The sequence below is a fragment of the Mya arenaria genome, chromosome 8 (genome assembly GCF_026914265.1).
Source record: "Mya arenaria isolate MELC-2E11 chromosome 8, ASM2691426v1".
Taxonomy (NCBI): Eukaryota; Metazoa; Mollusca; class Bivalvia; order Myida; family Myidae; genus Mya; species Mya arenaria.
The window spans coordinates 3567946-3582879 of record NC_069129.1 but is presented as its reverse complement, the minus strand read 5'-3'; the positions used below and the strand labels follow the sequence as shown (position 1 = coordinate 3582879).

At 37.1% G+C, this 14934-nt stretch overlaps 1 protein-coding gene across 3 annotated transcripts in view; it reads left to right on the top strand.

Moving 5' to 3' along the window:
* Nucleotides 1-14934, top strand: part of LOC128243246 (uncharacterized) — a 17776-nt gene extending 2842 nt beyond the window's left edge. For all 3 annotated transcript variants that reach the window (XM_052960874.1, XM_052960873.1, XM_052960871.1), the window contains exons 5-16: nucleotides 510-605; nucleotides 1618-1723; nucleotides 2032-2178; nucleotides 2485-2633; nucleotides 2910-3072; nucleotides 3388-3679; nucleotides 4120-4311; nucleotides 4640-5634; nucleotides 6590-6688; nucleotides 7625-7713; nucleotides 12603-12684; nucleotides 13056-14934. In XM_052960874.1, coding sequence (XP_052816834.1) covers nucleotides 510-605; nucleotides 1618-1723; nucleotides 2032-2178; nucleotides 2485-2633; nucleotides 2910-3072; nucleotides 3388-3679; nucleotides 4120-4311; nucleotides 4640-5634; nucleotides 6590-6688; nucleotides 7625-7713; nucleotides 12603-12684; nucleotides 13056-13171 — 2526 coding nt within the window. In that variant the 3' untranslated portion in view covers nucleotides 13172-14934. The remainder of the gene's footprint in view (nucleotides 1-509; nucleotides 606-1617; nucleotides 1724-2031; nucleotides 2179-2484; nucleotides 2634-2909; nucleotides 3073-3387; nucleotides 3680-4119; nucleotides 4312-4639; nucleotides 5635-6589; nucleotides 6689-7624; nucleotides 7714-12602; nucleotides 12685-13055) is intronic.

The window sequence follows — 14934 nt, the reverse complement described above, 5'->3', positions numbered from 1 at the left end:
CGGGGGATCCATATCCCCTGGAATTTAAAAAAAGAAAGATTTTTTTTTTTTTTTCAAAACTTGCTTAAGGTTGACAGTGGAAAGCATCAATAATATTATGAGTGTGAAATTCCATGAAGGACCGTAATGACTTAGTCCAAAAATTATTGTAATTTGAGTGTATTTTTTCTTGTATTATAAATGCAGATATTGTGCAATTTTTCGTCACGTAAAAATCCCCTGGTGTAATATCAAAATCCCCTGGAATTCAGACCAAAATCCCCTGGGAAGCCTCTCAGAAATATGGCATGTATGCCTAAACTACCTTTATATTGTAAGATCAAGTCTAATTAAGTAATTTAGCTGAAATAAAAAATATAGTTCAACTTGTTATAAAGATTATTTCAAGAATTTGAGGCCTAGTCTTAGACGCAAATGGAGTTAAATAACTCTTTAACAAAAAAAATAGCGGAATGGTGTCAAATGTCGTTTCTTTTGTCATGTTGACTTCACCTGTTGTGCTTTTATAGGTGGGTGGGGAACAGCTGATGTTTGTGGAGCAGGCGGGTGGGGAAAGTATGGAGGCAGAGGACAGCAAGGACTCTGGACTGTCATTCCATGACCAGGTGGGCTAGTTACGCATGTAGATGGGTAGAGAATATTTGTAGAACAGGCGGTTGGTGAAAGTTTTGAGACAGACGGACAAAATAGAGTTTGTTGCTGTTACCCGTAATGATGCTGTTACTCATAACTGGTATAACAATCTTATGAGGTAGATTTGCTATAATTGTTTTATTGATGTTCTTTCTCTGAGCCTCCCATTTCAACAGGGATGTTATGTGTCAAGAAAATGTCTTGCTCCAGCTACCACATATTACATTCTCATGTCCGTAATCACAAGGATGAGCATTATTATTAAAGATGGCACCTTGTGAATAGTTTACCTAAATGTTGGACGGAGTATCACTTGAAATGATCAATATGATAATTATATTGATAAAAAATTACCAATATCTGATAAATCATAAATCATAATGATTCATTTCTTGGATAAATATATGTTAAAAATATCAACTAACAAAAACACTTTATAGTATCATTGTTTCTAATGATTTTATTGTTCTTGTACACCCGTCTAGCCTTTAAGACTGGCAAGTTTGTTTTGTAGAGCAGATCCTATTACCATAAATCACTGTGTATAAGCACAGGGGCCAGAAACAAATTATTTTTGTTTATTAAGCCTATATGTATATATATAATATATATATATATATATATATATATATATATATATATATATATATATATATATATATATATATATATATATATATATATATATACATATAGGCTTAAATAAACAAAAATAATTTGTTTCTGGCCCCTGTGTGTATAAGTAGTTAGCATAGATAGGATGGGCCAAAATATATGAGAAAAATCAGAAGAAAAAACTTAATACCACTCAAAACATAGATAGTACTTGGGCATTGTTGTTGCGGCTAATAATTAAGGTAAGGTTTTCTGCTTATGCAAAAGAAAGCAATTGATAAAAAATAAAAACAGCTCAGAAAAAAATCTATCTGGCAAGGTTTTTAGTTTCATTCTGTTTTGACCAATAGAAAATATTGCTTGCTTCAGGTTGTGTCAGACGAGGCCCCTATAGATGGACTTGGGGACAGAATACAGCTGCAGGAGTTGAACCTGGAACAGTTAGGTCTACAGCAGGGCTTCTCGCTACCAGATGGTGGGTGAACATGTACTATGGGGCATCGTAGTTGAGATAACACAGAATATATTGTATACTAATAGAAAACTTCAGACATTTTAATGATACTTTTTTGAATAAATTTCAGTTTACTTTATATTTGAACCTTGGCTTAGGAAATCTAAAGGATTTCTTAAATGTCATTTAACCTTTTTATAAAAAATTAAAGGTCTAAAGGTGACATAATGGTAAATGGTATAATGGAAAAATTAAAAAAAAATGGGAATGTAAACTGAGATCTGTAATAAGTTTCAGAACAAAAAAACACATCTTTTGTTCATGTTCAGGGATGGTAATGTTGCCGATGGGAGATATGAGCAGTTTCCTCGCTCCCCAGACTGACTCTCGACTGGTTCAGATTGTGACTGTAAACGGCCAACCCACACTCCAGCTTGTCTCACCAACTAGTCTGCTACAACAACAGACAAACACAGGTATAATTAACTATATTCTGTGTGGCTTGGCTTATTGTACTCTCACCTTTGATTCATTATTTGGGTATGTTGCTTCATATGTAACAAGTATTCACAAGTATTATAAAATTCATAAAGAAATAAATGTACATTGTTTTGAAAATATATATTTTTTTAATTGTGTTCATGGATAAAAAACATATTTTATAAGAAAAAACTAAACAAAGAGTTTCAGATTCTTGATTGCCTGGTATTTAAATTATAGAATTACTTTGTATCATATGTCTGCATTGAAGTACATTTTATTTCAACAATCCCACATTCCAGTGTTAGAGGGTGACAGCAGTCAGGAGTTGAACCTGTTGTCGGGAGGAACGGTGGCCAGCAGTGGCCTCTCCTCCCCCTCCCTTGTCTCCATGGTAACCAGCTCGGCCGGAGGGGCTGCCACCACTCTACAAACACTACAGTTCAAACAGGTCAGGATTGCAAATAGTATTTGTAAACTGAAATCTTCATGATGTGAACAATTTTAAGAATGCACTTTATTTACCATTCCTAATTCAGAAAAGTGACAAACAGTTCAAAGCTAAACTTACATGTTACTTAAAGGTGATATTCAAGAAACACATCTTATCATAGTCTACATGTATATCACACTAACACTAGCCCTGTCACTAAATTCCTCTAACAGTTAAATATTCCTGAGCCCAAAGACTCAATATCACTAGCATATTTATGAAATTTCCCTGTAGGACATGTCAAGCCCCCAGCTTGTGGCCCTGCAGAACCCTGATGACAGCTCTGAGTCCCCTGTAATGGCCCTGAATCTTGAGAACCTGGTGCAAGTGGGTTCTATGGCATCCAGTCAATCCCATCAAACCATGGACACTGAGACACTCACCCAACAGACAGCAGGTATAGTACTGAAATATTGGACTGCATTATCAAAGTGAACGTTCATCAATGCAGTTCATAGATTTAGTCATATACAGCTGTAACAACATATTCTCTCCTTCATAAAACTGTGTCTGTGTTTCAGGTCTGATAGGTTTGATTGAAATGGCAATTCAGTTTTGACTTAAATGGTAATTCAATCTAGACATTCCTGTCTGTTGCATCAAGAAGATTATGCACTTGTCTACAATATTATAACTCAATTGGTATACACAATTTGCCAAAATGTTTGGTCGCATGTTATTTCTTCATTTTATGCAAGTTTCTTCTTTTCAGCTGGGTACCATTCAGTAGCACTGCTTCCAACTGGGAGTGGGGACCAGACAGGTGATGTAAGATATGTTCTGATTGTGAACCCAGGGGCAGGCGGACAGGGGGCTGGGGACAAGCTGCAGCCCCCCTCCCCCAACCCCAAGGTGGGTGTGTCGGAAGGTAGGGCAGTGGGAATGAGAAAGCCTGGGCGACAGGGACAAGTCGACAGTCTGCTGAAGGGACAAGGCGCAGAGAGCCTGCTCAATGATGGAGAGGAACTCACCTGTCATATCTGTAACTACACCAGTCCACAGAGGTTTGTGTATTTCTATTACTTCGTTTATTAGCTTGTCAGATTTTTAAAGAAAATATTACTTTTTTTTCATAGTCTGCGTGAAGTTGGAGAAGTCTTGCATAGAACTTAACCTTCGGCCAAATTTTTGATGGCATCAACCATTCAAGACTTTCAGAAGAAATTTGATACAAAGTCATGTTGATGTTGAAAATGCTCATATATCTATCTAATCCAATCTCTGCTCCCAATATATGAATTTTGATTGAGAAAAACAGTCCAGCATTGGCATTATCTTGTCAGACACTTCTTTAAGGCTAGATGATAAACCTAAACTTTGTTCTGTTTTAGTTTCTTTCAAATTACATTGAACTATTTCTGACTACCTGCATAATTGTGAATCATTATAATGCTACACCTTGTGTTAATTATTTGCTGATTAACTTGTTGTCTTAACTATGCAGGTACCTGTTACGTCGGCACATGAAAACCCATCTTGGTGAGCGGCAGCACAAGTGTGGTCTGTGTTATCGGGCCTTCAAGACCCTCGCCTCCCTACAAAACCACATCAACACCCACACCGGGGTACGACCACACAAGTGTAAAATGTGCGAGTCAGCATTTGTCACATCCGGGGAGCTCGTTAGGCATATCAGGTGAGTGTTGGGTTAACTGTATAATTATTTTTTTTATGAGTCAGCCTTTGTTACATCCGGGGACCTTGTTAGGCATATCAGGTGAGTGGTGGGTTAACTGTATACTTGAGTCAGCCTACGTCACATCCTGGGAGCTCATTAGGCATATCAGATAAGTGTTTCGCCTTGGTAAATTATTAAAAAAAAAACACATGAAACTTATATAACGCAGAAATTGTGTAAATGAAATTTCACTGAAATGGATGACAAACATGTAGGAAACATAATTATCAAAATGTGGAAGCAATGAATCATGACTTATGACTTATATGAACATTAATTTCTGCAGGTACAAGCATACATTTGAGAAGCCCCATAAATGTACCATCTGTGAGTACGCCAGTGTGGAACTCAGCAAACTGAAGAGACACATGCGTTCCCACACTGGGGAGCGTCCATACGCCTGTTCCCACTGCAACTACGCCTCACCAGACACATACAAGCTCAAGCGACACATGAGGATCCACACCGGTGAAAAACCATACACTTGTGAGATATGTAGCTCCAAGTTTACCCAGAGTAACAGTCTTAAAGCACACAGGCTGATTCACAGTGGAAACAAGCCGGTATTCCAGTGTTCGGTATGTCCAGCGACCTGTGGTCGAAAAAATGACTTGAAGGTTCATATGATGAAACTGCATGGTTCAAATGAACAACCTCTGGTCTGTAAGAAATGTCCAATGGAGTTCTGGGACCGGTATTCCTTTAAAATTCATTTGAAAGCCCATGAAGGGGACAAGTGTTACAAGTGTCCGGAGTGTGAATATACAGCCTCCTCCCAGCGTCAAGTAGATGTCCACATGCTCACTGTTTCCCACTCCTCTTTCAAGCCATTCGAGTGTGATGACTGTGAGATTGCTTACCGGCAGAAACAGGCGCTGAAAAAGCATAGGCACATCTACCATGACCTGATTAACACGGAGGAGATAGGATCTGAAGATGAATGTAAGGAGTGTGAAAAAATGGTGAGAAAAAATGAGTACACAGAAATGAATGACTCTGATAATGATGACACTACAGATAAATCCCAAAATGTTCACACATGCGGAGGATTTTCCAAACATCTTCTAAACTCGCTGGCCCCACTGACTGCAGACCAGCTGATCGAGAACTCTCTCCTCGCGGACATGAAGGAGGGAAAGCTTGGTAACTCCCCTAAGGTGGTGGTTGTTCACCCTGACGGCCGGGTGGAAGAGGTCACAGCTAAACTCCAGAGTCTCAGCCAATCAAAACCTATGGATGACTTCCTCGTGTCTCTGGGTGTTACAGGAGACTCTCACTTTGGTAGGCTTTATTTCTCTTTTTAAGTTATATGTACATGTGCATAGTACATGAAATAGATCCCATCACAAAGGTCTCATTCTAGGAAAAGGTCAATTAATTTGATTCTTCATATTTCAGGCCAGGTAGCGAGTCTGCCATGAGATGTGAGTGTAGCAGAGATGCAGAATCTCGTGGCTGGCTCACACATTTTATCTCTTGTTCCTACATTTTAGACCCAGTATCTTGTCTACCATCAGATATGTGTGACCCACATGTGCAGGATCTTATGGCCGCCTCACATTTAATCACCTAGTGTTGACATATTTCAGGCCATCAGACCTGAGTTAAGCCGAAGTGGAGGGTCTCATGACTGGCTCACATAATAAATATCTTATTGTCTCTGTATTTCAGACCAGGTATCGAGTCAGATGTGAGTGTAGCAGAGGTGCAGGTTCTCATGACTGGCTCACATAATAAATATCTTATTGTCTCTGTATTTCAGACCAGGTATCGAGTCAGATGTGAGTGTAGCAGAGGTGCAGGTTCTCATGACTGGCTCACATAATAAATATCTTATTGTCTCTGTATTTCAGACCAGGTATCGAGTCAGATGTGAGTGTAGCAGAGGTGCAGGGTCTCATGACTGGCTCACATAATAAATATCTTATTGTCTCTGTTTCAGACCAGGTATCGAGTCTGCCGTCAGATGTGAGTGTAGCTGAGGTGCAGAGTCTTATGGCCAGCTCACATAATAAATCTCTTATTGTCCGTGTATTTCAGACCAGGTATCGAGTCTGCCGTCAGACGCTGGTGTAGCCGAGGTGGAGGGTCTCATGGCCAGCTCACAGAATTAATCTCTTATTGTTCGTGTATTTCAGACCAGGTATCAAGTCTGCAGTCAGATGTGAGTGAAGTCGTGGTGCAGAGTCTTATGGCCGGCTCACATAATAAATCTCTTCTTGTCCGTGTATTTCAGACCAAGTATCGAGTCTGCCGTCAGACGTGAGTGTAGCGGAGGTGCAGGGTCTCATGGCTGGCTCACATAGTGGTTTGACAGCCACACACATCACTTCTCGTATGAATTATTTAATAGATTTATTTGGATTTAAATATTTCTATTGTCAATCAAGCTTTTAAGTAATATTGAAGATTAACTTCCAAAGAGTTTATGGGGTCACAATCACCATGAGGTAAAATTTCTCTCTCCCTCTTGAAATACGCAGTTCACCCCAATTTTAAGAAACATATGAAGTCATTTATAAGAGGATTAAGGCTCACAATTTTGTTTTTTATAGTTAGGAAATATTGTCTTTTTATGAGTTTTTAGACTTTAAATAAGAATAATCTTTATGATAATCACATTTAACCATTAGTCATTTTATCAATATCAAATGTGAGCCACTTAAGCTTTAGAAGTTTACAGACATTGGGGCCAATTCTTCTCAGTGTCTTTCTTTGTGCAATTTATTGCCTTCTTAAGGCTCTTTCCCCTTCCGAAAAAAAAAACATTTTTCCCAAAAATCTATAAAAAATATTGTTCGCTATTTCCCAAAAATGCAAATTACGTTTATGAATAAAAAAAGCAAAGAATTTCTTGAAACATAAAACCTTGACCAAACTGACTCTTTTACAGCATAATGCATGCATAAAAAAGTGAAAATATGTATATTTGCCATTTTATTAACTATTTTGGCCAGGTTTTGTATTTTTGCCTAAAGTCAACTTTTCTCCCAATTTGTAAGGCACAGGTGGTAAAAATAATTTCAAAAAGACTCACTGTTCTCCCCAGGAAATCTTGAGGACATCTTTTAAATCAAGTTTGAAATGTTACAATTTGAGACCTCCAGGAAGATTTATTCAGAAACCTTACCATGTATACATATATTGTACCTTGCAAAATTTACAACAGAGAGATGTTTAATAATATTATTGATAAGGTAGGAAACATCAATTTTATTTAAAGACGGTTGTTTTTCAACATACATGTACGTGGACACAAACTCTCTTGCAGATGAAGAGGACAGCTGTGAGTTGACAGCTGTGAAGGCTGATGAGCCCAGCCATACTCTCCAGGTAGAAGATCTGTCTACAAATGACCAGGTACATGCATGCTCCGAAATATACTGACAGAAATACGCAGTTATACTCCAGAGAATATGATTCAAATTATTGCTTTCATTCTTTACATCCTATAAAGTTTTGACCATTATCTTCCAAGTCAGTTTCAGGCTGGTTTCAGAACGATTTTTAGTACATAATTTGGAACTGAAGTCAGATTTTACCTGATTTTTCACATCATTTCCCCCCTGTGTTTTACTTATCCTAGCATTTTATATAGAAACTGTTGGTAATTGTGTCTCTGTTTCTACCTCTTGATGTTTTTTTGCTGAAAACAGACACTGTAAATAGTTGTTGACATGACTTGATTGGTTCTAGATTATTTCTTAGCAGAAACGTCACCGCACAAAAAATGACATTCAATTGGTTCTTTTGTTTTTGTTGGCAGCAACAGCATCAACATGAAAAACATTTAACCATAACTGACAAGTTGTTCATAATTTATGGCGTTGAAATGAAATGTATGAAAACTACACTCACCAGCCCAGAAACCTAAATTTAAGCCAAGGCACAAGGATCAAGGTCAAATTGCACTAAATGAAAGACACACAGAATGCCCAAAGCACTAAATAGGGGGATACAATGCCACAAGACATAAAATGAGAGACACACAATGCCACAAGACACTAAATGAGAGACACAGAATGCCACAAGACGCTAAATGAGAGACAAACAAAGCCACAATACACTAAATGAGAGACACACAATGCCACAAGACACTAAATGAGAGACAAACAAAGCCACAATACACTAAATGAGAGACACACAACGCCACAAGACACTAAATGAGAGACACAGAATGCCACAAGACACTAAATGAGAGACACAGAATGCCACAAGACACTAAATGAGAGACAAACAAAGCCACAATACACTAAATGAGAGACACAGAATGCCACAAGACACTAAATGAGAGACACACAATGCCACACGACACTAAATGAGAGACACACAAAGCCACAATACACTAAATGAGAGACACAGAATGCCACAAGACACTAAATGAGAGACACAGAATGCCACAAGACACTAAATGAGAGACACAGAATGCCACAAGACACTAAATGAGAGACACACAATGCCACAATACACTAAATGAGAGACACACAATGCCACAAGACACTAAATGAGAGACAAACAAAGCCACAATACACTAAATGAGAGACACTCAAAGCCACAAGACACTAAATGAGAGACACACAAGGCCACAAGACACTAAATGAGAAACATACAATGCCACAAGACATTAAATGAGAGACACACAATGCCACAAGACACTAAATGAGAGACAAACAAAGCCACAATACACTAAATGAGAGACACACAAAGCCACAAGACACTAAATGAGAGACACACAAGGCCACAAGACACTAAATGAGAGACACACAAGGCCACAAGACACTAAATGAGAAACATACAATGCCACAAGACATTAAATGAGAGACACACAATGCCACAATACACCAAATGAGAGACACACAATGCCACAAGACACTAAATGAGAGACAAACAAAGCCACAATACACTAAATGAGAGACACACAAAGCCACAAGACACTAAATGAGAGACACACAAGGCCACAAGACACTAAATGAGAGACACACAAGGCCACAAGACACTAAATGAGAAACATACAATGCCACAAGACATTAAATGAGAGACACACAATGCCACAATACACTAAATGAGAGACACACAATGCCACAAGCCACTAAATGAGAGACACACAACGCCACAAGACACTAAATGAGAGACACAGAATGCCACAAGACACTAAATGAGAGACAAACAAAGCCACAAGACACTAAATGAGAGACACGCAATGTCACAAGACACTAAATGAGAGACATACAATGCCACAAGACACTAAATGAGAGACACACAATGCCACAAGACACTAAATGAGAGACACACAACGCCAAAGACACAAAATGAGAGACACACAATGCCACAAGACACAAAATGAGAGACACACAATGCCACAATACACAAAAAGAGAGACACACAATGCCACAAGACACAAAATGAGAGACACACAACGCAACAAGACACTAAATGAGAGACACAGAATGCCACAAGACACAAAATGAGAGACAAACAACGCCACAAGACACTAAATGAGAGACACACAAAGCCTCAAGACACTAAATGAGAGACACACAAAGCCACAAGACACTAAATGAGAGACACACAAAGCCACAAGACACTAAATGAGAGACACAGAATGCCACAAGACACTAAATGAGAGACACACAAAGCCACAAGACACTAAATGAGAGACACACAACAATACAAGACACTAAATGAGAGACACACAACGCCACAAGACACAAAATGAGAGACACACAACACCACAAGACACAAAATGAGAGACACACAACGCCAAAGACACTAAATGGGAGACACACAATGCCACAAGACCCAAAATGAGAGACACACAATGCCAAAAGGCATAAAATGAGAGACATACAATGCCACAAGACACTTAATGCAGGACACACAACACCCCAAAGCACTAAATAAGGAGACACACAATGTCACGAGAAACTAAATGAGACACACACAATACCACAAGACACTAAATGCAGGACATACAACACCCCAAATCACTAAATAAGGAGACACACAAGACACAAAATGAGAGACACACAATGCCACAAGGCACAAAATGAGAGACTTACAAAAGCAAAAGACACAAAATGAGAGACACACAATACCACAAGACACTAAATGCAGGACACACAACACCCCAAAGCACTAAATAAGGAGACACACAAGACACAAAATGAGAGACACACAATACCACAAGACACTAAATGCAGGACACACAACACCCCAAAGCACTAAATAAGGAGACACATAATGCCACGAGAAACTAAATGAGAGACACACAATGCCAAACATCACCACAAGACACTAAACAAGTGACATAGAATGCCACACAACACTAAATGAGAGACATACGAGGGTTGTCCGGAAAGTTTTGAGACTGCATTCATAAAAAGCTTACCACACATAGGATGCATTTAAAAGTTAATCAGCTGTCAATTGTATCTGATATAAACAAATCCTGAAAGTTTCAACAATGTACTACGAAGTGAACGTACTGTTAAATCATTAATGTTCGTGGGGCATTAATGTTCGTGGTTTTCGTGGGTTGGGTGATCCACGAATTCAAGATCCCACGAAATATAAACCCTTTATTCACTTTTTCAATTGCCTTGTTACGTACATACTCTAGTATATTCTTTACAGAGGTCGCAGTATACAGTGTTAAAACCTGTCTCACTGTATAACTTACGATCATTATTCTGTTAATATATTATAACTGCCTTTAACAAATAATTAACCGAATCAATTAAATGTGTTTTATGCAGCAAATGACAGTTATAAGCACGTTTTAAACGTGTGCTGTTAATAAAAATCTCCAAGTTTACAAGATGTGCGTGATGAGTGTCCATACTCGTTTTTTTTATTTAATAAAATAATTAATCGATTACTAGTATATTGAAGGTTACTAAGCACCGAACGTGACAATATACGCACCTTTTCGGTGTTTTCACAGTTTGCAAAATTCTTAATTGGCATTCAATGGCTTCCCCTATCTGTATTTATGATCAGGGTACATCTTCTTTTATTACCTTTATTCCCAATTAAATCGATAAGTGACATGGGTATATGCACTAATTGGCATGTCGTACCACATTAGTGAGTGTCATAAACCGAGTGACGTAAAGACGGAAATCACTGGCCAGCGCGTGGATATTATGCAGACGATCTAGGACGATCGCATCTTCGATTATTTTTTTTTTCAAAAATGAAAATCCACGAATTCAAGTACCCACGAAATTGTTTTTTTTCGGCAAACCACGAAATTTCATGCCCACGAACATTAATGATTTCACAGTATACAACAAACATTACAAAAAGTACAGTTTACAAGCCACGGAGCACTTCCTTGTCCCATTGCGTCACATCATTTACAGTTTTTCAAAATGCGCTCCTTCTGCACGTACACACTTACGGTGACAATCAACCCATTGCTTGAATATCTGTCCGTACCACTCTTATGATATTATGAACCACTGTCCATTTTATCTGAACAGATTCACAAATTTCCCTCACTGTCCTTCGCCGGTCTTCTTGTAACATGTCCCGCACTGAATTTGCGGCACTTTCACTCACGACTGACGGTCTGCCGCCCCACTTTAAATTGCACACATTTCCATGCCCATCACTGAAACATACATGTCAGCGAAATACCAAAGCCCTTGAACATGATGGCTTTTATATATCCTGTGTTAGAAGCGTATAAGTATTTGTAGGAGTTATCCCACTGCGAACACAGTGTTTGATCATAGCGCGCTGCTCCGTGCGTGACGTCAACGTTGATTTTTTTCCGACATCTTCGAAATACCTCTCTACTCCGCTGATCGTTACAACCATGTTTACATGTTTGGCATCTATTATTCATACGGAGTAGTATATATGAATTGTGAACAATTTTCAGAAAACGTCAATTTCAAAGTGCTCCGTGAAGCGCCAGATGGGTTGTCTTGACAACCATTTCCTTCCTTATTTTAAGATTATTTAATTTTATTTTTCAAAAGGAAACTCGTGAATAGTCTATATACACAGCTGTTTATTGTTTGTTGATTTATATTTAAAACATTTTGAAATATAGACACAGTCTCAAAACTTTCTGGACAACCCTCGTACATCACCACAAGCCAACAAACATCAACATTTTACAAATATTAAGATATTGTTATTAGAACATTTTGAGGTAACGACCTTGGCACACTCTAGTTAAGAAAATTGTTTTCTTTAACTTAGAGAATGAACAAAAACAAATTGTTTTGATGTTTCAGACCCGTGAAGAAAGTTCCCAGGCATGTTTTGACCACCAGAACACAGTGGCTACAGGGATACACATCACTCAACAGGAAGAGGGTAACCAGCTTTAAAATTATTGTTATAGATTTATATGTTGTTTCTACCAGGGTTTACAAGTTCGCGATTGTTGTGAATTTATCAAGTTTCAAATTCAAAATATTGCATTTATTTAATTAACTGCTGTGTGAATATGATGGAATAAAAGACTAGCGTCATGAATTTTATATCTTGAAAAATTGGTAAAAGAAATGTGAAAAAAAATGCAAACATGAGACCATCTGGCAGTCTCACTGTCCCACCTTTCCCCCAAATATGACCTTTTAACGACTAACTGGCTATTGTGTCTCAGTTAAATACATTTATAAAATAAACAGTGGAACATGCTTGCCTATAACTATGCTGTACGTTTAATGTATGTATATTTGCAGACTCAGATGTAGATGTGGAGGCCGACAGCACAGATAGTATCCAAGTTGTAGAACTAGACGACACTGGATTAGCACATGTTGTGATCAATGTCCCGATATCTCAGCCTTTTTCCTAGCTAATGAGAAACAAGACAGTTCTAGATTTCCACCAATTGTTATCAGTGTCCTGATATCTCAGCCTTTCTGATTACTAGCAGATATGAAATTGATTTGATGAGTTAGGATTTTTGACATTGGTGCACACCCGGTCTGGGATACATTCTCTTGGCCCCTCAAAATGGACACCAATACCAGTTTCTATGCAGACAACATACAAGAGTAATTCATAACTGCTAAATGGAGCTTAACTATATTATATACTACATGTTCTCGTTTAAACTAACAAATGAGTGAAAGGTTATTAAATCAATCAATCCAAACTATTGGACAGTTGGTTGTTATTTTGTTCACACATCTAAACTATGATTGAAAATACCTGACTATTGGACTAATCGATCCAAACTATTGGACAGTTGGTTGTTATTTTGTTCACACATCTAAACTATGATTGAAAATACTTGTTTCACATTATTGTGTAACATTAAATTCCGAGTATCATATTTTGGTGTAATAATACCAAAAATGTATTAGATTAATTCTTATAATCATAAATATTGTTTTAAAACGACTACATTGTGAACTACTACTGTATTTTCTTGGTTTTTTTATTGAAACTTTTTCTGTATATTTTAAGCATACAACTTGTTTTACAGACAATTTTTTTATATTTATTTTTAAGTTTTAGCCATGTTTTCGATGAAAGAAAAGTTGTAAGTTTTCCCTTACAAATATTTGAAAACAGTTATATTAATTGTTCAATGTTATGATGTATAGTATTAATGTTATGATGTATAGTATTAATGTAATGATGTGCAAGTATTATTGTTATGATTTGCAAGTATTTATTGATTGTTTGTTTGTCCTGTCTGTGTCGGAATTTTGGTGAAATTGTCAGCTATTGCGATTCTTTGTTGGTCTTTTTCACAATTTTCTTCCACTATTTATATATTTTATTATATGAGCACTATGCTGTAATATTTGTCTATGTATGTTTATTTTGAATACTGGTATATAATTTCGATACAATTGACAGTACAGACAATCGTTGCTTTCCATGTACTTTTTATCGGTATGGAGAATTGTTAATTTCCATGATTTATTACATGATTGTATGAAAAATTGTTGATTGGCATGATTTATATCATGTCTTGAGAATTGCTGATTTCTATAAATTTTTATAAGTACAGAACATGGTTGATTTCCATGTTTTATTTCTGGTTTGGAAAACTGTCGATTTCCCCGATTTATTTTTGGCATGGAAAACTGTTGATTTCCCTGATTTATTTCTGGTATGGAAAACTGTTGATTTTCCTGATTTATTTCTGGTATTGAAAACTGTTGATTTCGACAATTTATTTCCGGCATGGTAAACTGTTGATTTTCACTATTTATTTAAAATATGGAAAATATTTGATTTCCTTGATTTATTTCCAATATGGAAAATCGTTGATTTCCAAGATTTATTACTGGAATGGAAAATTGTTGATTTCCAAGATTTATTACTGGAATGGAAAATTGTTGATTTCCACAATTTATAAAAGGTATGGAAAATTGTTTATTTCCACAATTTATTAAAGGTATGGAAAATTGTTCATTTCCACAAATTTTTACTGGTATGAAAAATTATTGAGTTCCGTGATTTATTTTCGATATGGAAAACTGTTGATTTCCATGAATCTGCTGTAAAATAATGTTTGCTGCTTTGTTATTTATTTTGTTTTGGTTTCTACTTTTGTATTTAAATGTTGATCGATTTACTTTTAAATAAATATGAAATAAG